Source organism: Pongo pygmaeus, chromosome 13 (genome assembly GCF_028885625.2).
Source record: "Pongo pygmaeus isolate AG05252 chromosome 13, NHGRI_mPonPyg2-v2.0_pri, whole genome shotgun sequence".
NCBI classification, from domain to species: Eukaryota; Metazoa; Chordata; class Mammalia; order Primates; family Hominidae; genus Pongo; species Pongo pygmaeus.
The window spans coordinates 87258134-87282608 of record NC_072386.2 but is presented as its reverse complement, the minus strand read 5'-3'; the positions used below and the strand labels follow the sequence as shown (position 1 = coordinate 87282608).

The 24475-nt window shown below is 37.6% G+C and overlaps 1 protein-coding gene across 6 annotated transcripts in view; it reads left to right on the top strand.

Annotated features, from left to right (window-relative positions):
• Positions 1–23560, top strand: part of ZNF782 (zinc finger protein 782) — a 36633-nt gene extending 13073 nt beyond the window's left edge. For 5 of the 6 annotated variants that reach the window (XM_054502922.2, XM_054502918.2, XM_054502921.2 and 2 more), the window contains 2 exons: positions 15216–15317; positions 19896–22679. In XM_054502922.2, the coding sequence (XP_054358897.1) occupies positions 15216–15317; positions 19896–21751 (1958 nt within the window). In that variant the 3' untranslated portion in view covers positions 21752–22679. Of the gene's footprint in view, positions 1–15215; positions 15318–19895; positions 22680–22763 lie in introns of those variants that run through there. The other variant, XR_010123335.1, reaches the window with a different exon arrangement.
• The last annotated feature ends 915 nt before the right edge of the window (positions 23561–24475 follow it).

The window sequence follows — 24475 nt, the reverse complement described above, 5'->3', positions numbered from 1 at the left end:
TGAGAGAAATCAGTCTGTAGTTTTGTACTACCTTTGTCTGGTTTTCATATCAGCATAAGTCTGGCCTCATAAAATTAGTTGGAAAGTGTTCCCCCCAATTTTCTGGAAGAGGTTGTATAGAAGTGGTGTTTATTCTTCATTAAATGTTTGGTAGAGTTATCTAGTGAAACCATCTGGGCCTAGAGACTTCTTTTTGGGGAGTTTTACAAATCAATTTATTTAAGTCATATATATGGATATTAAAATTATTTCTATTAGGTGAATTGTGGTATTTTTGCTTTTCTAACAATGAGTCCATTTTATCTCAGTTGTCACGTTTATATGTGTAAAGATGTTCAGACCATTCCATTATTATCATTTTGATGTCTTTAGGATCTGTATTTATAGACCTGTTTTATTCTTTATATTGGTCATTTCTGTCTTCTTGCTTTTTTATTTTTTTGTTCACTCTTGCTAGAGGTTTTACAAGGTTACTGCTCTTTTCAGCCAACTAGCTTTTTCTCTCATTCATCTTTCTCTTTTGTTTTTTTGGTTTTAATTTAGTTGATTTCTACTCTTAACTTTTTACTTTTGCTTATGTTAGGATTATTATGCTCTTTGTCTAGCTTTTTAATGTGAGATCATGCACTATTAATTTTTCTCTTTTCTAACGAACACATTTAGTGCCATAAAAAATTCAGCACTGCTTTAGCTGCAACATACAAATTGCATATTGGGTTACTAAGACGTGTCTCTTATTTATGTCTAGAAGACATATTTCTTCTTCTTTGATTGAACACTCATTCATATAGTATGAGACTGTATGAAGAAATGCAATTAAAACTTAACAACTGTTTAATTAATATCCACTTTTTGATAGACACCAGTGCAGTTCTCAAGTTATTCAGTAGCACAGCCTTAATTTTCATAGGGTGATTTGAAGAGTTTCTGAGGTTAAGAAAACCTTTCTATTAAAAAGAGTTGTAATTTTTTTGAAGCTAGGTGAAGGAAACATGAGGGGAGGGGTTCACTGAACTCTCTTTTTTACTTTTTCAAAGAAAATTTTCAAATTCAAAGGAAAAGATAAGTGTTGCTTGAGAAAAACTCTAAGGATATCTAGGAATAAGCTAAATAAGGAAATATAAACACTCCAAGCAGAGAAAAGAACAAGCACAAAGAGCCCTAGTAGAAGAAAAGATAGTGAGTACAGAGACCTGAAAAAGAACCAGTACACCTGGAACAAAGAAAGCAAGAAGGAATATGGTACAAGATGTGGAAGTGGACCAAGTGAATATATATTATTGAGGCCATATTCTGGGTTTTAAGCAATAAGTAGTCATTGAGGGCTTTAAGTAAAATAGTAATCAACCATATCTGCTAAGAAATGTAATTTTTTGACACTAAAAGAAATTACAGGTGCATTAATTTTTACTCAGCAACATATACAATACTCAGCAACAATACCTGCATAAACACAAAATGATATATACACAAGGTTATTCATTGCAGCATTGTTTGTAAGAGCAATAGAATATCAACAACCCAAATGTACATCATTGACTAATTGGCTAAAAGTGTGTTACTTCTACACATAAATGAAGACTATGCAACCATAAAATGGACAAGAGCCTGTATACAAATAAGGAGTGATACTCAGTAAATATTAAGTCAAAAGAAGCAGTAGAATGGTGTGCATAGGAAGCCATCTTTGAGTAAGGAAAGAGAGAAGAATATACGTAACTGTTGATATTTGCGAAAATGAAACACTGGGAGAAAAATCAGAAAGTAATAAAATTTAGCAGGTGGGGGGCGAGTGATTAGAACAGGAATGGAAGTGAGACGTTTAATATACCTTTTTATACAGTTTGGATTTTTGAACTACATACATGTTTTGCATATTGAAAGATTACACTAAATTTAAAAGGCATTTCTTAAATGTGAAAGTTTTAGAGACTGATGGTTCCAGATAAGATTGATTACAGATACTTCTTCCTGTTCCTCCCTCAAAGTACAGCTAAAACCACTAGGCATTATATACAAAACACATAAGAAGACTTTGAACAGTGAGAAGGACACAGACAAGCTAGGGACATTGGAACCCAAGAAATGACATCTCTTTCTCAGTTTTATTTTTGCCTAATGTATCAGCCTGAAACACCAATTGGTACAGACAAAAAAAAAAAAAAAAAGTCCCAAGTAAAGCCTGCTTCCTCTAGACAAAAGAATAGGAAAGCAACCACCCAGAAAGACAGAAAATTTTAGACAACTGCCCTACCCTAACTAAACACTACGGAAAAAAACTGCAGCTCTCTCCCATCACCAAAAACTGACTTCCACCCTGGTCCTAGAGCATCAGAGTACTCCTCTGGCTCTCTAATGGGGTGATTTCAGATGAGGCCTAGTGGTAAGCCAGGACTTTTCCTACCAACTGACAGTAAAAAGTTGCCTGGATAGGCCAGGCGCGGTGGCTCACGCCTGTAGTCCTAGCACTTTGAGAGGCCAAGGCAGGTGGATCATGAGGTCAGGAGTTCAAGACCAGCCTGGCCAACATGGTGAAACCCCGTGTCTACTAAAAATACAAAAATTAGCCAGGCATGGTGGTGGGTGCCTGTAATCCCAGCTACTCGGGAGGCTGAGGCAGAGAATTGCTTGAACCCAGGAAGCAGAGGTTGCAGTGAGCAGAGATTATACCACTGCACCCCAGCTTGGGCGACAGAGCAAGACTCTGTCTCAAAAAAAAAAAAAAGTTGCCTGGATACCTACCTGATGGTGTTATTAGAGGCTAATCTGGACTCCCAACCTCACCTGGCAGTAAGAACATGTGTCCTCCTTCAGCTGCCATGGTATCAGAGGGAGCCTCCTAAAACAGAAGATGAAGAAGACCCAGAGTCACATAATACCTGGAATATCTAGTATACAATTGAAAGTAATAACAGTAATAATGTATCGGGTCATTATGACATATGGATAAGTGAAATGAATGAAAGCAGTGCCACAAGGGATGACAGGAGCCACAGGTAATACTGTTATAAGATGCCCGCGATACGTGTGACGTGGGATAGTTATAGTGTGATTGTAAGGTGAATGATGATTACCTTAAAACATATATTGTAAACACTAGGGCAACCACTAAAAACATTTTAAAAGAAGTATAAATGATATACCAAGAGATAAAATGGATGTATATAAAATGCTCTTTAAAAGGAGAGATGGCAAAAAGAGAGAAGTAGGTAGAAAAAAAAAAACAAAGAACAAGTGCAATGAACAAAAAAGTTTTAAAAATTAATCCAGCTATGTTAGTAATCACTTTAAGTGTGAATAGGCTCAAAACACCAGATGTAGTACAGTAATAAATACAGTCAGATTAGTTAAAAAAGTAAAGCCCAACTCTATTTTGTCTATAAGAAGCAAACTATAAAACCAAAGACTCAAGTTAAAAATAGAAAAATGGGCTGGGTGCAGTGGCTCACGACTGTAATCCCAGCACTTTGGGAGGCCGAGGTGGGTGGATCACAAGGTCAGGAGTTCAAGACCAGCCTGGCCAACATGGTGAAACCCCATCTCTACTAAAAATACAAAAATTAGCCAGGCGTGGTGGCAGGCGCCTGTAATTCCAGCTACTTGGGAGGCTGAGGCAGGAGAATCACTTGAACCCTGGAGACGGAGGTTGCAGTGAGCCAAGATCACTCCACTGCACTCCAGCCTGGGCAACAAGAGCAAGACTCTGTCTCAAAAAAAAAAAAAAAGAAAAGACAAAAGAAAATAAAAATACATCAGGCTAACACTAATCAAAATTGAAGTAACTATTAATTTCAGACAAAGCAGACTTCAGAACATGGAAGATCATCAAGGATGGAAGAATATTACATAGTAATAAATGGCTCAATTCTCTAAGAAAACATAATAGCCCTAGACATTTATGCAGTTAACAACAGCTTCAAATTATATGAGGTAAAAAACTGATAGAACTAAAAAGAGAAATACACAAATCTACAATTAAAATAGGGAGATTTAAACACCGCTCTGTCAGTATGGGTAGATCAAGCAGGCAGAAAATTGCTAAGGATGTAAATGACCTGAACAGCAGTGTCAGCCAACTTCGATCTACTGACATTTTTAGACTACAGCAGTAGAAAAATATACATTCTTCTCAAGTGCATGTGAAACATTCATCAAAAGAGACATTCTAGGCCATAAAGCACACCTTAACAAATGAAAAAGTACAGAAATCATAAAAAGTATGCTTTCAAACCATACCAGAAATCAAATACAGAAAGATAGCAGGAGCATTTCCAAATATTTGGAAATAACCAACACACTTGTCAACACATGAGTCAAAGAAAAATTCTCAGTATAATTTTTTTGAAAATGAAAGTACAAGAAATTTGTGAAATGCAGCTAAAGCAATAATCAGAGGTTAATTTAAGTGTTAAGTGCACATAAAACAAAAAGGCAGGGCACAGAGGCTCACACCTATAATCCCAACACTTTGAAAGGCCAAGGTGGACGGATCACTTGAACCCAAGAGCTCAAGACCAACCTGGGCAACATAGGGAGACTCTGTCTCTACAAAAAAATATAAAAATGAGCCAGGCATGGTGGCACCTGCCAGTAGTTCCAGCTACGTGAAAATGAATAACAGAAGGAAAACTAGAAATGTTACAAATATGTGAAAAATTAACAAACTCTTAAACTACCACGGGGTCAAAGAATCATAAGACAAATTAGAAAATACCTTGAGAGAAAAGAAAATACAACATAGCATACCTTCTGGGTGCAGTAAAACCAACAATAAGATGGAAGTGTATAGCTATAAACACATACATTAAGGAAGAAGAAAGATCTCAAATCAATAACCTAACTTCACATCTTAAGAAACTAAAGAAAGAGCAAACTAAACCTAAACCTAGCAAAAGGAAACTAGAGATTAGAAGAGAGATAATGAAAGAATAGAAAAACAATAGAGAAAATCAATGAAACCAAAGTTCTTTTTTAAAAAACCAACAAAATCGATAAACTTTTAACTAGATCAGTTCAGAAAAAAAGGGAAGACTCAAATTACTAAACTCAGAAATGAAAATGGGGACAGTATTAGCAATTCTACAGAAATAAAACTGATTATAAAGGAATGCGTGAACAACAAATTAACCTAAATGAAAGAGACAAATTACTTGAAGTACATAATCCACCAAAACTGAATCATGAAGAGACAGAAAGCTCAAATAGACCTGCAAGTAGTGTCTAGTACCATTCGCCAAGTAAAGGAACCAAGATTCCTTAGGAAAATGGTTGATTCTAAGGGCTAGGCGAGAAATGTACAAGATGAGTGTGGGGCATCTTGTAGAACGAGAAAGTAAGGAAATTGCTCAAAAAACAAAACTATGCGAGTGTCTCAGTCCATTTTGTGTTACTAGAACAGAATACCTGAGACTGGGTAATTTATAAAGAAAAGTTTGTTTGGCTCACAATTCTGGTGGCTGAAAAATCCAGGATTGGACAGCTGCATCTAATGAGGGCATCATACTGCTTCAACTTATGGTGGGAAGTGGAAGGGGAGGGGCCATGTGCAAAGAGATCACATGGCGAAAGAGGAAGCAAGAGAGAAACGAGGCTCTTTTTAACAACCCATTCTCACAAGAAATAATCTATTCCTGTGAGAGTGAGAACTCAACCCTTTGGGAGGGCATTAATCTGTTCATGAGGGATCTACTCCCATGACCCAAACATCTCCCACTAAGCCCCACCTCCCAACACTGCTACATTGGGGATCAAATTTCACATTGAGTTTTTGCAGGGATGAACCACACCCAAACCATACCTTTCTGCCCCTAGCTCCCCAAAACTCATGTCCTTCTCATATACAAAATATAACATTCATTCCCACTAGTCCCAAAAGCCTTAAGTTTTTCCAGCACCACCTTAAAAGTCCAAAGTCCAGCTACAAGCCTGTAAAATCAAAAATAAGTTATTGGGCAGGCATGGTGTCTCACACCTATAATCCCAGCACTTTGGGAGGCCAAGGCGGGTGGATCACCTGAGGTCAGGAGTTCAAGACCAACATGGTGAAACCCCGTCTCTACTAAAAATACAAAAATTAGCCAGATGTGGCACGCGCCTATAGTCTCAGCTACTCGGGAGGCTGAGGCAGGAGAAGCGCTTGAATCCGGGAGGTGGAGGTTGCAGTGAGCTGAGATCAGACCATTGCACTCCAGCCTGGGCAACAGAGCAAGACTTGGTCTCAAAAAAAAAAAAAAACAAGTTATTTACTTCCAAGATACAATGGTGGAATAGGCATAAGGTCTGAAACCCAGCAGGGCAGACATTAAATTTGAAAGCTCCAGAATAGTCTCCTTTGACTCCATGTCCCACATCCTCAGCACACTGGCATGAGTAGTAGGCTTCCAAGCCCTTGGATAGCTCCACTCCTCATGGCTTTTCTCTGCCCAGCTTACATTGCTGCTCTCACAGGCTGAAGGCAAATGCCTGCAGCTTTTCCAGACTGAGATTGCATGCTACTGGTGGCTCTACAATTTTGGGGTCGTCGCAGTGGCCCTAATCCTGAAGCTCCACTAGGCATTGCCTTAGTGGAGACTCTGCAGTAGACCTAACCCAAATTTTTGCTTGGCCTTGCCCTAGCAGAGGGTCTCTGCAGTGGCTCTGCCCCTGCAACAAGTCTCTGCCTGGGCCTATAGGGTTTTTCATACATACGTTGAAATCTCAGTGGAGTAACACACACCTCCAAGGCTTGCTGCTCATGCCCTCTAGACATAAGCCAGGGGATGTAAGGCTTACACAGCACAAGCCTTACCTGGAGCCACTTGACCCCATGGCTGCTTCAGCTGAAGCAGCTAGGATGCAGGAAGCTGTGTCCCAAGGTGTCCCAAGTGCAGCAGCCTGGCCCTTTCCCCTGAAACTATTCTGCCTTCTTAGGCTTCTGGGCCTGGAATGGGAGAAGCGACTTGAAGATATTCAAAATGACTTCAGGGTCTTTTTCCCATTGTTTTGACCTTTTGCTTATGCTAATCTCTTTAGCAAGCAGTTGCTCAGCCACATCAATGGATATCTTTTCTAAAAATTCTCCTTCATTCTCTTCCACATGGCCAGGCTGCAGATTTTCCAAATCCTTCTACTTTGCTTTCTTTTAAATTATAAATTCCATCTTTAGATTATCCCTTTGCTAGTATAACTCCAGCATAAGCTGTTAAAAGTAACCATGCAGCTTCTTGAGCACTTTGCTGCCTAGAAAGTTCTTCCACCAGTTATACTAGTTCACCACTCTTAAGTTCTGCCTTCTATAAAGCCCTGAGGCATGGAGACAATGCAGCCACCTTCTTTGCTGCTGTGTAAAAAGGATGGCCTTTTTTCCAGTTCCCAATACATGCTTCCCCATTTCCATCTGAGATCTTAGCGGAATGGTCTCTACTGTCATATTTCTCGCAGCATTTTGTTCACAACCATTTAACAAATTTGTAAGAAGTCTGAAAGTTTCCTTTGTTTTCCTGTCCTCATCTGAGCCTCAGTAGAATCACCCTTAATGCTCCATTCATGGCAACATTGGCCTGCCCCTCCAAATTTTTCCAGCCACTACCCATTACCCAGTTCCAAAGCTACTTCCGCATTTTCAGGTGTTTGTAAAGCAACAACCCACTCCTTGGTACCAATTTTCTATCTTAGTCTGTTTTGTGTTGCCGTAACATAACAAGTGAGACTAGGTGATTTCTAAAGAAAAAACATTTATTTAGCTCACAATTCTGGTGGCTGGGAAGTCCCAAATTGGACAGCTTCATCTGGTGAGGACGTCATGCTGCTTCAACTCATGGCAGAAAGTGGAAGGGGAGCAAGCGTGTGCAAAGAAATTGCATGGAAGCAAGTGTGAAACTGAGGAAGCCAGACTCTCTAAATAACTCACTGTCACAGGAACTAATACATTTCTGTGAAAACAAGAACTCACACCCATTGAATGGTGTATTAGTCCATTCTTACACTGCTATGAAGAAATACCTGAGACTGGGTAATATGTAAAGGAAAGAAGTTTAATTGACTCACAGTTTCACATAGTTGGGGAGGCCTTAGGAAACTTGCAATTATAGTGGAAGGCACCTCTTCACAGGGCAGCAGGAGAGAGAATGAGTGCCCAGTGAACGGGGAAGCCCATTATAAAACCGTCAGCTCATGTGAGAACTAACTCACTATCACGAGAATAGGACGGGGGAAACCATCCCTATGATTCAATTTTCTCCACCTGGTCTGTCCCATGACGTGGGGATTATGGGAACTACAATTCAAGATGAGATTTGGGTGGGGACACAGCCAAACCATGTTAGAGGGCATTAAAGGGATCCAGCCCCATGACCGAGCACCTCCCACTAAGCCCCACCTCCCAGCACTGCATTAAGGATCAAATTTTAACATGTATTTTGATGGGGACAAACCATACCCAAACCATAGCAGGGGATATGTCAAAGAACAGGGGAGCCAACTGAAAGAGCTCCCAGTAGCCAAAATTGCAACAGTTTGAGTAATAAAATAAACAACATAGTATTGGTTTATAACCCAAAGTATGAAAAACTCGTGAGTCCATATGATATAAATAATTGAATAAATAAGAGAGAATAGAAAATCTCCCAAATAGAAAAATTCCTAATAATTTATGTAGTTAACTCCTCTTCAAGGAAGTGGAGCATAATTCTCCACTGCTGTAGTGGACTGTGCCTGGTGACAGTCTTCTAAAAAGTATAATATGCATACAGGAGAAAAGGAATAACTATAATGGAAAACCCTGGCATCCATTACCTCCACCAGGTGATCAAAGTTATCGTCAGTGATAAGTCTGTTGATGGCATATTCCCTTGATGAGATGTGATGAGAATGGTAGACACTTTACCTCTGGTCTTTCTCCGAGGAACACATAACCCCACTTTAGTTATGAGGAAAACATCAGATAAACCAAAACTGAAGAACATTCTACAATGTCCTTTAAACTGTCAAGGTGATCCAAAATACCACAAAACACTTATAGTTTACAGGAGCCTACAGAGACAGGATGACTGAATGTAATGTGGGATCTTGGATGAAGCTGTAGAACAGGAAAAAGACATTAGGTAAAAAGGAGCTCTGAATAAAGTGTGGACTTTATTTCATAATGTATCAGTATTATTAGTTATGAAAAAACTGCCATCGGAATTTCTGATGTTATATGAGAAAACTGTGGTAGTTTCAGTTGTTAACAGTGAGGGAAATTGGTTGCTAGGTATACAAGAATTCTTTCCATCCTTGCAACTTTTCTGTAAATCTAAAGTTACTCTAAAACTTTTAAAAAAATCATTACATGTGCACAGCAGCAGAATAGAGAAGATGGAGAGAAGAATTGCTGAACTTTATGACAGAACAATAGAAATGAGACATTCTTTACAGAGAAAAAACTAGACTGAATAAAAATGTACAGAACCCCAGAAACTACAAGAAAATCTCTAACGTTTGTGTAATTTGAATCCCATAAGAAAAGGCTAAAAAAAAATTCAAAGAAATAATGGCTAAAATTTTCCCAAGTGTGGTAAAGGACGTAATCCTAGAGATTCAAGAAGCTGAGTAAATTCTATACAGGATAAACCCAAAGGAATTCATGCCAAGAAGCATAATTATGAAACTTCTGACAACTAAAGATAAAGAAAAAAATCTGACAAGCAACTAAAGGGAAACAATATATTACTTCTGGGGAAAAAGAATTTGAATACAAGTGGATTTCTTATTAGAAACCACAGAGAACACATGTTTCAAGTGCTGAAAGAAAAGAATTGTTAACACAACTCTTTATCCAGCGTAAATATCTCTTGGAAATGAAGGGAAAATTGAGACATTCTCAGATGAAGGGAAACTAAGAGTTTATTGCCAGCATACCTACCCTGAAAGAATGGAAGGAAGGAAGTTCTTGGAACAGAAATCATAAAAGGAATCTTTCAAGCATCAGGAAGGAAGAAAGAACAATGGAAAGAGTAAAAATGCTAGTAGATAACAATATGCCTGCCTTCCCCCTTGAGTTTTCTAATTTTGTTTGATGGTTGAAGAGAAAAATTGAACATTCTCTGATGTGGTTCTCAATGTATATAGATGAAATAGTTAAGATTATCATATTATAAACAGGAAGCAGATAAGGGACTTAGAGTCCCTTCATCTTTACACTCCACCTGAACTAGCAAAATATTGATACTTGTCACAGTGAACTGTGGTAATATGTGTATAATTTAATATATAGAGTAACCACTAAAAAAACTACATTAAATGGTATACTCAAAAATATTACAGAAAAATAGATAAGTAAAAAATGGAATTCTAAAAAAAAATGTTCAAGAGAGATGATCAGGGCAAAATGAATAAAAATTCAAGGGAACAAACAGAAAACAAATAAAATGGCAGATTAAAGCCCTAGCTTATCAAAAATTATGTTAAATGGTCTAAATACACTAATTAAAAGACAGATTGAAAGAATTGGTTTTTAAAATTCACCTAAATATATGCCATCTACAAGAAATTCACTTAAAAAAAATAGGTAGATTGAAAGTAAAAGAATAGAAGAAGGTATACCATGGAATATTAATCATAAAAAAGCAGGATTGGCAATGTTAATATTAGATAAAGCAAACTTCAGAGCACAGAAAATTATTGGTAACAGAGTGATGTTACATGTCAGTCTGCCAAGAAGACGGCAATTTTTTTTTTTTTTTTTGAGACGGAGTCTTGCTCTGTCGTCCCGGCTGGAGTGCAGTGGCACTATCTCGGCTCACTGCAAGCTCCACCTCCTGGGTTCATGCCATTCTCCTGCCTCAGCCTCCTGAGTAGCTGGGACTACAGGTGCCTGCCACCATGCCCAGCTAATTTTTTTTTTGTATTTTTAGTAGAGACGGGGTTTCACCATGTTAGCCAGGGTGGTCTCGATCTCCAGACCTCGTGATCCGTCCGTCTCAGCCTCCCAAAGTGCTGGGATTACAGGTGTGAGCCACGGTGCCCGGCCTAAAGACAGCAATTTTTAAATCCTAAATGTTTCAACATTCCAAGAGATACATCTTATGCAACTGTAGTACAATGTCAGTATCAGGAAGTTGACATTGGCACAAGTGTATAGTTCTGTGTTATTTATCACATGTATAGATTGGTGTAACCACCACTACAGTCAAGTCAACAGAACTATTGAGTCACCACAAAGAGCTTTGTCCTACCCCTTTATATAAAGTCAGCCCAACTCGTTTTACTATCCCTTAACTCATGGCAATCACTAATTTGGTAAGCTATCATTTCTTCTTATACTTTTTCAGCCCCTCCCTTTCTCCCTTTTCTCCCCTCCTTCTAAAACTTCTATGACACAATTGTTAGATATTATGTTATAGTCTCACAGGTCCCTGTGGCTTTAGTCTGTTTTCTGTCTGTTATTCAGACTGGGTAATTTCTACTCTTCTATATTAAAATTCATGGATTCTTTCCTCTGTCCTCTTCATTCTGCTGTTGAACCCATCCACTGAGTATTTAGTTATTTTTCACTAAAATATCTACTTCCTATATCTTCTCTTTCTTTGCTGAGACTTTCTATTTTTGTTTAATGTTTCTGTTTGTTTAAACATTTATATGATGGCTTATTTAAAGTCTTTATCAGATATTTTTAACTTCTGTGCCATCTCAGTGTTGGCATCTATTGATTGTCTTTGCTCAATCAAGTTGAAGTTGTCTTAGATCTTGGTACGACAAGTGATTTTAGATTGAACCTATTTGGAAATTATAAGATCTGTGTCTGATTTAAATCTTTTCATGTAGCAGGCATTCTCTGACACCACTGTGGCAGGGGAGGGCGGGGGGTGCTGCCTTATTATTAAAAGGTGGCTGAAAGTCCAGGTTTCCTACTCAGCCTCTGTTGGCACCTGGAGGAGGAGGGGTTGTCATTACTGCTGAATGGTAGTGGTGGTTCAGGATCCCTATTATGCCTTCACTGATAACACCCTGCATGGTAGGATCCGAAGTGCCTCATTACTGCTCCCCATGGGGCTTCTACTGACACTGGGGGGCAGGGGACCTTGTCACTGCCTGGCTTGGAGACATGTCTCAGCCCCCAGTCAGCCCTCTCTGACATGACCCTGGTGGAACAGTAAGGGAACCTTCTTACAGCCTGGTGAGCACAGACATTTGAGTTCCCCACTTGTCCTTTCATGGCAGCAGTAGAAGTGGAGAACATATTTTTTATTTTGTGTTTGGCTGAATTAAGAACAGTCGTTGTCTAAAAGTTTTCAATCTTGTTAGGCTGCCTCTTTCCTGAACCTCTGGCTTGAGAGCACAAGCTTTGGGTTTTACGTTTTGTCTTGTTTTTCTGTCTCCACATTCATGTTGTTTGTTGCCAGCTTCTCCAGCTTCTAATTTGGAATATATGAGGCCAAAGAGAAGTGCAGGGAACTCATCATTGTCATTCCTTGAGTCCTGAGGTCCTTGAACAATCTGCTGTCTTCTCTCTGCCTTTCAGCATCTTATGTTTTTAAATATATAATATCCATAGTTTTTAGCTATACATACCAGAAAAGATAAGAGAAAGTACCTCTACTCCATATTTCTAATAGAACATGGCTTTTTTATTTTAAATTTTTGGCTCTTCAAAAATTTTTTTACTATTATTGCTTTCTCATTTAATTCCTATTTGGAGAACAAGATTTTTTAATCCTTTTAAAGTTTATTTAAACTTGTTTCAGGGCCCATCATATGATTTATCCTGGTTAAATGTTTCATATGTATTTGAAAATAATGTGTTTTCCTTTTGGATCAGTGTTCTATAAATGGAGGTCATGTTGGTTGATAATATTCTTCAAGTCTTCTGTACTCCTTCTTATTTACTTGTAATCTACTTCTATAAATTATTGAGAAAGGAGTTTTACTGTCCAGCTACAATTGTGGATTTGGTTATTCTTCCAGTTTCATCAGGATTTGCTTTATGTATTTTGAAGTAGTGTTATAAGATGGAAAAACATTTGTGATTGTTATATCCTCTTGATTAATTATTCCCTTTATCATTATGCAGAATTTCTCTTTATGTGTGCTATTTATATATTATAAACCCATAATAAATAATATTGTCTAAAAAGATAACTTGAAAGGTAATGTTCTATTTAAAGAAAAGAATTCCAAGAATGAGAAAAGTATATTTTATTTTCATCCTCTTTTTTCCAGTTTATGGTGCTCTTTATCTCTATAAATTTTTTTATATAAATCAGAAATTTTCATAGTACCATTTTTCTTCTGTCTGGAAAATTTAACATTTCTTGTAATACACATCAGTTGCTGATAAATTGTTTCAGCTTTTTTTTTTTTTTTTCTTTTTTTGGTCTGAAACATCTTATCTTTGCTAAGTATAGAATTTTAAGTTGATTTTTTTTTCTTTCAGTACTTTAAAAGTATCACTTCACTGTCTTCCAGACTGTAAAATTTCTAACAAGAAGCCAGCTTTAATTCTCTTTGTTCTTCTGCATGTATTATGTCTTTTTCTGTCTACATAAAATTTTCTTTTTTTCAGCAGGTTTTAGCAATTTGATTATAATGTACATTGGTGTGATTTTGTTTCCTCTTGGCATTTATTTAGCTTCTTGGATCTGAGGGTTTATATAGGTCATTAAAATTAGGAAATTTTGGCCACTGTTGCATCAGAATTTTCTCTCCCTTTCCTTTTTTTCTTCTGGAATGCTAATTACATATATGTTAGACTACAAATTTATTTAACCACAGGTCACAGATAACTCTGTTTATTATTTTCCAGTCTCTCTATGTGTTGCCCAGGCTGGTCTTGAACTCCCAGCTTCAGGCAGTCCTCCTGCCCCACCCTCCCAAATAACTGGGATTACAGGTGTCACTGTGCCTGGCCATATGGGCCTTTCTCTTATTCGGTTGTTACTGATTGATTTTTCTCCTTGATAAGAGTCTTGTATCACTGCTTCTGTTCATACCTAGTAATTTTGTATTGGGTGCTAGATACTGTGAATTTTACATTGTGAGTTGCTAGATTTTGTTGTATTCTTTTACATATTTCTGAGCCTTTTCTGGGATGTAGTTAAGTTATTTGGAATTAGTTTGATCATTTCAAGTACACTTTAAGCTTTGTTGTGTTGGATTCAGAGCTCACTTTAGAACTAATTTGGCCCCTCTACTAAAGCAGTACCCTTCTGGTTATTCTACCCTGTTGGTCATTAATTAGGAGGTTTTTCTACCCTGGTTGGTGACGATATAAACTTCCTACCTTTGTGTATGCTGTAGTGATTTTTCAGCCTATTCTTTTTCACTGGTCTTTTCCTAACCTTGAGTGATTCTCTTATATGCTTATACAAGTCAGAACTCAGGAGATCCTTCTGCAGATCTCCAACATTTTATATCAGTATAGCTCTTTCTTCGCTGGCATTTACTCCCACAAATTCTAGTTGCCAGGGCTTCCTTAAACATCCAATTTCGTCACATCAGCTTACCAAGTCTGCCAGGCTCTGTTTTGGTGTTCTTTTTCCACTCTGGTTTGGCAACTCTCTCACAAGTAGCCTGTGATAATCATAGGGCTCACCTCATTGTTTCTCTACTTTCAGGGATCCCTGTCTGCACTGCCTCTTGGCTAAAACCTAATTACCATTTTTTATATTTTGTTTGGTTTTTTAGTTGTCTGTTATGGAGCAGTAAATCAGTTCCTTTTACCCTGTTACAGCCAGATATGGAAGTCTTTATGAAATCTCTTCCTCGATAACCAAGACATTGGCCATTTTAGAATTTTATGTTACTTAGGTGTGCAGTTCAGGGGTTCAAGGAGATTGATCATTTATGAGAATAAGAAAATGTTTTTTGGCCAGGTACAGTGGCTTATGCCACCGTACTTTGGGAGGCCAGGGTGAGACGATTGCTTGAGGCCAGGAGTTCGACTCTATCTTTACAAAAAAACTTTTAAAAATTAGCCGGGTATGGTGGTACACACCTGTAGTCCCAGCTACCTGAGCCCAGGAGTTTGAGGCTGCAGTGAGCCATGGTAGCACCACTGCACTTCAGCCTGAGTGACATAGGGACCCTGTCTCTAAAAAAAAAAGTAAGAAAAGAAAGAAAATGCTTTTTGTGGTTACTTCCCCAAGGAAGGTCCAGTGAGCACCCTGAATATGCCCCTTCTGAAGCTGTACCTTCTTCACATTCAGAAACAGTAGAACCTATGCAACTAATGCAAATGCTAAATTGTTTCCCATTTATAGGGTACTGCTTTACAAAACCAGAACTGATCTTCACATTGGAACAAGGAGAAGATCCATGGTTATTAGAGAAAGAGAAAGGATTTCTAAGCAGGAACTCCCCAGGTGAGTTACTGAATTCAACGAGAAGGTTCACTGATTCACTAGTAGGACTCACACAACTCAGCATATAGTCATAATAATGGTTAAAATTTATACAGTGAAAAAATACAAAGAAAAATCAGCAAAGATAAAAGGTGCATGGGGCAAAATTCGTAGGAAACAAGCTACAAGCTTCTGAGAGTTCAGATAGTTCCCCAAGCACAGTTTCCTAAGCAATGAATTTTGAAAACATATGTAAAATGTTGTCTACCCAGAACTGGTGCCCAGGGTTTTTATTGTGGGCTAATCATGTAGACACCCTCTGTCTAGCATCTGCCAAAATTACAGACTTTGAGATGGAAAACTGGTGTTCTCTATCATATTGTTTGTGCGGGGCTGGCACGGTGAGCCCCTCGGCAGTTATGGGAATCTTGTTTCTAGATGCCAGCCAAGGGCAAACCTTACAAGACAGCCTTTCTAAGAGTAGCAGTCTCAGGCCTGCTGAATCAACTCTTATCTACACAAAAGCTATGCAGATCCCTGCCATAACGTAGAGTAAGACAAACATATTTGCCATATCAACTAATGTTAAGTGGATTAAATTCACCTATTAAGAGAAAATACTATTAGATTTTGTTAAAGAGGTATATTTTTAAAATAATTTGAGAAGTTCAAAATACGGTTATGAATTGCTAAGGCAATAAACTAAAGTAATTCAGTGTTTATTTGCTTTAAATTCCTACTTCTATAGCATAATCTTGGAATACTTTATCCTATACTTTATCTCTTCTGTTTGTAAACTCAATAACACTAAAGTTAAATTCAGGTCAAAAAACAGAGAAGAGAAAGGGCATTTTGAGAATGCTAAAATAGACAGTTTTAAAAGGATATTTTAAAAGTAGACAACTTTAAAATATATTTAAGAGTTTTGAATATTTGTGCACTAAATTTTCATCAGGTTTCATAAAACAAAAAACTGCAAGTGTCTGAGGAAAAATGGAAACATATTAGGTCGCATAGACTTTAATTTACCTCTTTGATTTCATACCAGAGCCAGTGGATCACAACTGAGTTCCTAGACTAGTGCTCAGCAAATGAGGACGCAGGTGAAATTCTACCTGCTGCCTATTTTGGTCAGGAAAGATTTTTCTAGAACACAGCCATAGCTATTCATTTATGTGCTCATGCTACAAGGTAGAATTGAGTAGTTACAACAGAGACCACATGATCAGCCCAGTGGAAAACATTTACTCTCTGGCCTTTTACAGAAAAAGTTTACTGACTCCTGCTCTAGAAGTTATAAATAACATATTTTATAAAAATGAATCTGATGTGTCTTTCAAAACTCTACTCTGGAAACAGAATGAACCCTTTTTAAAATGACCATGGGACCCTGACAAAATATAAAAGTATTTTGTGCAAAAATCAATAAATCCACAAAGTAAAGATATTATTGTCCAGTAAAACTGCAAATTGCAAACAATGTGAGAAGAATTAAAGTCTATCTTAAAATCAATAAGGAATATACATCTTTAAAAACATATTTAATCAATGAGTAAATGAAAATCAAAATTGTCCAATATCTGGAAAATTTCAAAGGTAAAAAACATGCATATTAGAACCTTTGGGATATAGATAAAGCAGTGCTTAGAAAAACTTTTCGTCTTATATTAGTCTTACGTACTTGTTTTTAAAAGTGAGAAAGTTTTCAAAGAAAACTAAGCAAAGCAAAAGATGTAATAAAAATAAGACTGTATTAGTATAAATTTTAAAGCCAAAAGTGGTTCTTGCAATAAAAATAACTGAATAAAATGGTCTCAATTCGAAAAAGGGGGAAAGCACTATTACTCAAATTTTGATTTAAATTCCTACTTCTGTGGTATAGTTTGAAATACTTTAGTGTATGCCTTATCTCTTCTTTTTGTAAACTCACAATCTACTTGATAGATGTGTTAAAAGAAAATGAAACACTGTGCCAGAGAGCACATAGCTATGAATGCGCTCCATTCCCACCTGGATTATAACCCACTAAAAAGAATGGTCTCTGCTTTACTCTTCTATATATTGAGTCCCTGCAATATAACATGTAAGTATTTTTAATAATATTGTGTATTAACTTCAAAGCCACTCGAGAGAGGTATTTCATATTGATTCATTCAAAAAACATGATCCCTAAATGCAAACACCCCAGTCAAATTTCTGAGACTTTTGAATAATCAGGTGTAGGTTAGCATTGTGTCTGAGCACTTGTTTAGGAAAGAGGAGGTAATTTTGAGGCACACTGCTTTTTAAGAGTCACTGTCTTCATTTATATTACAGAGAGATATAAAGTATATCAGAATGAAGGTTATATTTTGGAAAGGAGAACAAAGCTGCATAAAATAATTAATGCTATTGATTAAAAAGTGAACCATCAGCCAGGCGCGGTGGCTTACGCCTGTAATCCCAGCACTTTGGAAGGCCAAGGTGGGCAGATCACGAGGTCAGGAGATTGAGACCATCCTGGCTAACATGGTGAAACCCCATCTCTACTAAAAATACAAAAAATTAGCCGTATGTGGTGGTGGGCACCTGCAGTCCCAGCTACTCAGGAGGATGAGAATGGCATGAACCCGGGAGGCGAAGCTTGCAGTGAGCCGAGATCGCACCACTGCACTCCAGCCTGGGTGACAGAGCAAGACTCTGTCTCAAAAAAAAAAAAAAGTGAACTATTATTTTACATACAACTAAGAAAGAGAAAATGCCATTTAACCATGCACATGCCGTAAGTTTTAAAATACTTCCTAATTTGAATGATGATAATTTTTTCTTAAAAAATCATGAGTGTCAGATATGTGAGTACTAGCCATATATTCCTTGTTAAAATGAATGCTATAGACAGTAACTACTTTCAGATTTTAAATAAATGTTCCTTATATTTGTGGGAAGACACAAGAAGCCTTTTGTGTGTGTGTGCAATTTGGGAAATGCTTTAAATTGCCTGAAGGACATCTAGAGTCTACATAGGTCTAAGGCTAAAAAGCAGAGTGATTCAGAGAAAGAATATAAGATTATTGCTGAAAATATACTATTTACTGGTGATATCCTGTCAAGACTAGAGCAGAAAAGACTGTGGGCTGTTGCAGTGAGAGCTACAACATGTAATGAGCCCACAGTTAATGTAAAACCTTCTTTTCCTGAATATCTCTTAGGGCACTAAGGCAGTATATTTAAGGCCTTGGAATATTTTTAGCACAAGACTGACATTTTTGCATGGAATGTGGGTAGCAGTAGGGCAATAGCAGTCAAATATACACAAGAAATCTATGATAAGTAAATATAAAGGATGTGTGTAAAGTTTCTAAGTCCAGGTTAAAATATATGATCCATAAGGTTCTCACAGTCAATAAAAACTAGCAATGTTAAAAAGTAGATTGAAAGCAGAATTAAGGATTGGACAAAGACAAAGCTAGTTTTAGGGAAATGAGTGAGCAAACTGAAAAGACAAAAGTTAAGATTTGATGATCTAAAAAGATTCACTATTGGCCGGGTGTGGTGGCTCATGCCTGTAATCCTAGCACTTTGGGAGGCCAAGACAGGTGGATCACCTGAGATCAGGAGTTCGAGACCAGCCTGGCCAACATGGCAAAACCCTGTATCTACTAAAAATACAAAAATTAGCCGGGCGTGGTGGTGCATGCCTGTAATCCCAGCTACTCAGGAGGCTGAGACAGGAGAATCGCTTGAACTGAGGAGGCAGAAGTTGCAGTGAGCCGAGATCACACCACTATACTCCAGCCTGGGTGACAGAGCAAGACTCCATCTCAAAAAAAGAAAAAAACAAAACAAAAAAAGATTCACTATTGAACAACCCTGACATAATAAACCAAGTCACCAGAGCTAGGGCAGAGCAGTGAATCCAGTCTGGGTGGAAAAATGACTTTAACTCCCATCAGTTTTACATTTCCACTTACACATGTGTGTTTCTTTGATGATAATGCAGACAGAATTAAAATGTTGTCTGTAGTAGTATTTCTTTTAACATGAGGAAATTAGTGTCCTTATAAATTTCTTTTGTGATGTGTAGAATGGAAATGGAGCTCCAACTGAACTATTGTAGGCTAATGATTATCCTACCATTGTAATTTATATTTGTATAAGAATCTAGACTAGCGTTACTCCCTACGGCAAATCCCTATCTATGATTAGATAAAACCACTAATCCATTGATTTTTGTTGTTGTTATCTACTTCATGTTGGTAATCTTTTTTTATTCATCCCATTCTCTGATTTTCCTGTTCCCAGGATCCAACGCTCTTACGTATACACCATTCTCCGTCATTTTGTTGATTTATATCCTCTTCTCTATTCAGTTTTGAAAATTCTATTTTAAGATGCCAAATACATATGTATATTCATTTCCCATTTCTTTTTCTACTACAAAAAAAAATTAAGCTAAAAAGGGAATATAGGGAATATGTACTTGAAATTACTTTATTGTTGAGAAACTGAGCCAGAAACTAAGGAATCAAATACATAATAGGGCATATATATACATATATGTCCCATTCCATAAGAAACGTGTTAAATATCATAAAGTTTGTTTAATTTTATCATTTTTAGAAGACTCCCAACCTGATGAAATCTCAGAGAAGAGCCCAGAAAATCAAGGCAAACATTGGTGGCAAGTTTTATTCACCAATAAATTATTGACTACAGAGCAAGAAATTTCAGGAAAACCACAGAATCGAGACATAAACATTTTTCCTGCAAGAATGATGCCTTGTAAATGTGACACTGCGGGGTCTGCTTGCCAGGGTCTCAGCCTGATGGCCCCACACTGTCAGTATTCAAAAGAAAAGGCTCATGAGCATAATGTTTGTGACAAATGGCTCATCAGTATTAAGGATGGCAGAACTAACACTCAAGAGAAATCTTTTGCTTATAGTAAAATTGTGAAAACCCTCCATCATAAGGGGGAAGTTATTCAACATCGGACAATTCAGACTCTAGGGCAAGATTTTGAATATAATGAAAATAGAAAAGCTTTTCTTGAAAAGGCTGCCCTTGTTACATCTAACAGTACCCACCCAAAAGGAAAATCTTACAATTTCAATAAATTTCGGGAAAACAAATATGATAAATCAACCTTTATTATTCCTCAGAACATTCATCCAGAGAAGAGTCACTATGAGTTTAATGATACTGGAAATTGTTTCTGTAGAATCACTCACAAAACTCTCACAGGAGGGAAATCTTTCAACCAAAAGTCACACATTAGAGAACGTCATAGAGTTCATATAGGGGTGAAACCCTCTGAATATGGAAAAAGTTTCAACCATAATTCAACCCTCCCAGTGCATCAGAGAACTCATGCAACAGATAAATACTCCGATTATCACCCATGTGCAGAGACATTCAGCTACCAGTCAACTTTCAGTGTACATCAGAAGGTTCACATAAGGGCAAAACCCTATGAGTATAATGAATGTGGGAAATCCTGCTCTATGAATTCATGCTTGATTTGGCCTCAGAAAAGTCACACAGGGGAGAAACCCTATGAATGTCGTGAATGCCGGAAAGCCTTCAGTGAGAAGTCACGCCTAAGAAAACATCAGAGAGCTCACACGGGAGAGAAACCATATAAATGTGATGGATGTGAGAAAGCTTTCAGTGCAAAGTCAGGCCTAAGAATACACCAGAGAACCCACACAGGGGAGAAACCATTCGAATGTCATGAATGTGGGAAATCTTTTAACTATAAGTCAATCCTCATAGTGCATCAGAGAACTCACACAGGGGAGAAACCTTTTGAATGTAATGAATGCGGGAAATCTTTCAGCCATATGTCAGGCCTAAGGAATCATCAAAGAACTCACACAGGGGAAAGACCATATAAATGTGATGAATGTGGGAAAGCTTTCAAACTGAAGTCAGGCCTGAGGAAACATCATAGAACACACACAGGGGAGAAGCCCTACAAATGTAATCAGTGTGGAAAAGCTTTTGGTCAGAAATCACAACTCAGAGGACATCATAGAATTCACACAGGGGAAAAACCCTATAAATGTAATCATTGTGGGGAAGCTTTCAGTCAGAAATCAAACCTCAGAGTACATCACAGAACTCATACTGGAGAGAAACCCTATCAATGTGAGGAGTGTGGAAAAACTTTCAGGCAGAAATCAAATCTCAGAGGGCATCAGAGAACTCACACTGGGGAGAAGCCCTATGAATGTAATGAATGTGGAAAAGCTTTCAGTGAGAAGTCAGTCCTAAGAAAACATCAGCGAACTCACACCGGGGAGAAACCATATAATTGTAATCAGTGTAGGGAAGCTTTCAGTCAGAAATCCAATCTCAGAGTACATCAGAGAACTCACACAGGGGAGAAACCCTATAAATGTGATAAATGTGGGAAAACTTTCAGTCAAAAATCAAGCCTTAGAGAACATCAGAAAGCCCACCCAGGGGATTAAATGTATGCATATAAAGAATACGAAAAAACTCTGAGCTGGAAATCAAACCTCACAATACATAAATGAACACACAGGAGAGAACTGTTAACATAGTGAGCACTGGAATTTCCTCTACAATTTCAGCCTCTACCAAATATCAAAGAATAGAAGATAAATTGTTGAAATCTATTTTATATGGGCGTTCTTTCAGCCAGAGCGCAGTCTTCTATGGATATTACAGAACTTACTCAGCAAAGAAACCCTATAAACATAATGAATATGGAAAATACTCTTGTGAACTCACTCCTCAGAAAACTCATGCTGCAGAAAAGCTCTGAGAAAGTAATAAAAATGTGAAAACTTTGTGCCATCAATGAAAACTCATTCACCATCAGAGAAATCACACAATGACAAAAGCTAGAATATAATAAGTGTGTGATAAACTTTAACAAAAAGTCAGTACAGCAGAAAATACATTCAAGATAGAGACCTCATAGTATATTAAAACAAACAAGAAATGAAGTTAATGGATGTGGGAAATTCTTCTGCCATGTCAACCCTCATTTTAACTTACACAGAGGTAATCCCTATATGTCATATAATAACTATTGAAATGTTCACTAGTAATCATTTTCACTTCTCCCTCATGCCACACCTGGCCTAAATTTCTCAACCACTCTCTCATCTAAATGGGGTCATATTGTTACCCTCTAGCTAGTGGAATATGGGGGTCAATGACAGGTCTTAAATACATCAGTCAAATTCTCAATATTTTCTTCTATCCCTCATTAGAATGGAATGGAGGAAAACCGTGGGACTCAGGCTCTGACGATGGAAAGTACAAGATGGTAGGAACCCAGGTCAGAGAAGGACACTGTGGCATGGAGTTTTCTCCATCATGTACGCAGTTGGACTTTTTGCAGTGAGGAAATAAATGTGTTCTCTGCTGAACTTCTAAAGGTTTGGGTATACTTGATACTGACAGAAACTCAACAACCCTCACATAATAAAACTTACGAGTATGATTTTTCAGGACATCTGAACTCGGTGTATGTCAGAAAAGTCACATAGGACAAACCTCGGACAGCATCCTGAATGACCATGGCTTTTATCCCCAAAGTCTTCCTCATCAGACAGGTAATATCATAAGAAATCTGACATTTTAACAAATGTAGGAAATTCTTCACACACACAGACAGACACTCACACATACACACCCAAAATCTCATTAAATATATGATAATTTAGTTTTGAATGTGTAAAAGTTTTCAACAGATTATCATATTTTATATCAGAGCTTGTTACAAGGAGAAAATCTATCAATTTGAGAAAGGTAAGTAACAGCCTTTATATAGATATTGCTTTATCAGAACTGTTGTTTCATATATAATATCAAACTTTTAATGAAATATAAGACATTCACTATAATAAAAAGCTTGAAAAGAACAAAAAATAAACTGCATAAACTGAAAAGCAGTGTTGCAAATATGTGAATGTTTTGTGAGTTATTGATTGTTTATGTATGTATATGTGCATGGTACTTACCAGGTATTTGTTTTATGTTTCTTAGACCTCAACATTGCTGTAAGAGAATTGTGTTCCCCTTGCTTTATAACTACTTTGACATCAGCTACAATTTGCCACATGAATATTAATAACAACCCTTTTACAGAAAATATCTGATACCACATTCCCTTTCTCCTGCTGCCTTCTAACATGTCTGTCTAGTAAAGGCCATTGTTACTAAACTGTCTCTTTTCAAAGAAGCCAGTGTCAACCAATACATTTCTCTCTCTCTTTTTTTCTACGTGTGTCTCTCACACACAAATACACAAGCAAATATATATATATATATATATATATATATATCTTCAACATCACTGATTCTTTCCTAGCAGTGTTGAGTATAATAATGGACCCTTGGAAGGCATTCTTCATTTATGGTACTGTGTTTTTCATTTTAATTTTATTATAGTCTTTATCTCTCTGCCACAGTTACCTACCTGATACTGCATGTTGTCTAGTTTTCCCACTGGAGTCACTTTATATGGCATTTGGCATTCTTTCTCTCAGTTAAAAAACTGCTTGGATCTTTGTTTCTCTCTACAACCACCTAGTTTTCCAGATAGCTTTTTTGCTCTGTGGCTTCAGATATCAGGTGCATTGAAGAAAAGTTAAAGTATTCCCAACTATTTTCTTGTTTTATGAATAGAAGCAGTGCTCTTGCCTGCTCTCTATTTCTCTGAGTTGTAACTGAACATCATCAGTTGTTTTTTGACAAATGTTCCAGGGTAATTTGATGAGAAAATGATGATTGTTTCAAAAATGATGCTGCTGGGCGCGGTGGCTCACACTTGTAATCCCAGCACTTTGGGAGGCCGAGGCGGGTGGATCACAAGGTCAGGAGATCGAGACCATCCTGGCTAACACAGTGAAAACCCATCTTTACAAAAATACAAAAAATTAGCCAGGCGTGGTGGCGGGCGCCTGTAGTCCCAGCTGCTCAGGAGGCTGAGGCAAGAGAATGGCGTGAACCCGGGAGGCAGAGCTTGCAGTGAGCCGAGATCGTGCAACTGCACTCCAGCCTGGGCAACAGAGCAAGACTCCATCTCAAAAAAAAAAAATGATGCTAAGATAATTGTATTACTCCATTCTCACACTGGTATGAAGAATCCCCAAGACTGGGTAATTTGTAAAGGAAAGAGGTTTAATTGACTCACAGTTCTGCGTGGCTGGGGAGGCCTC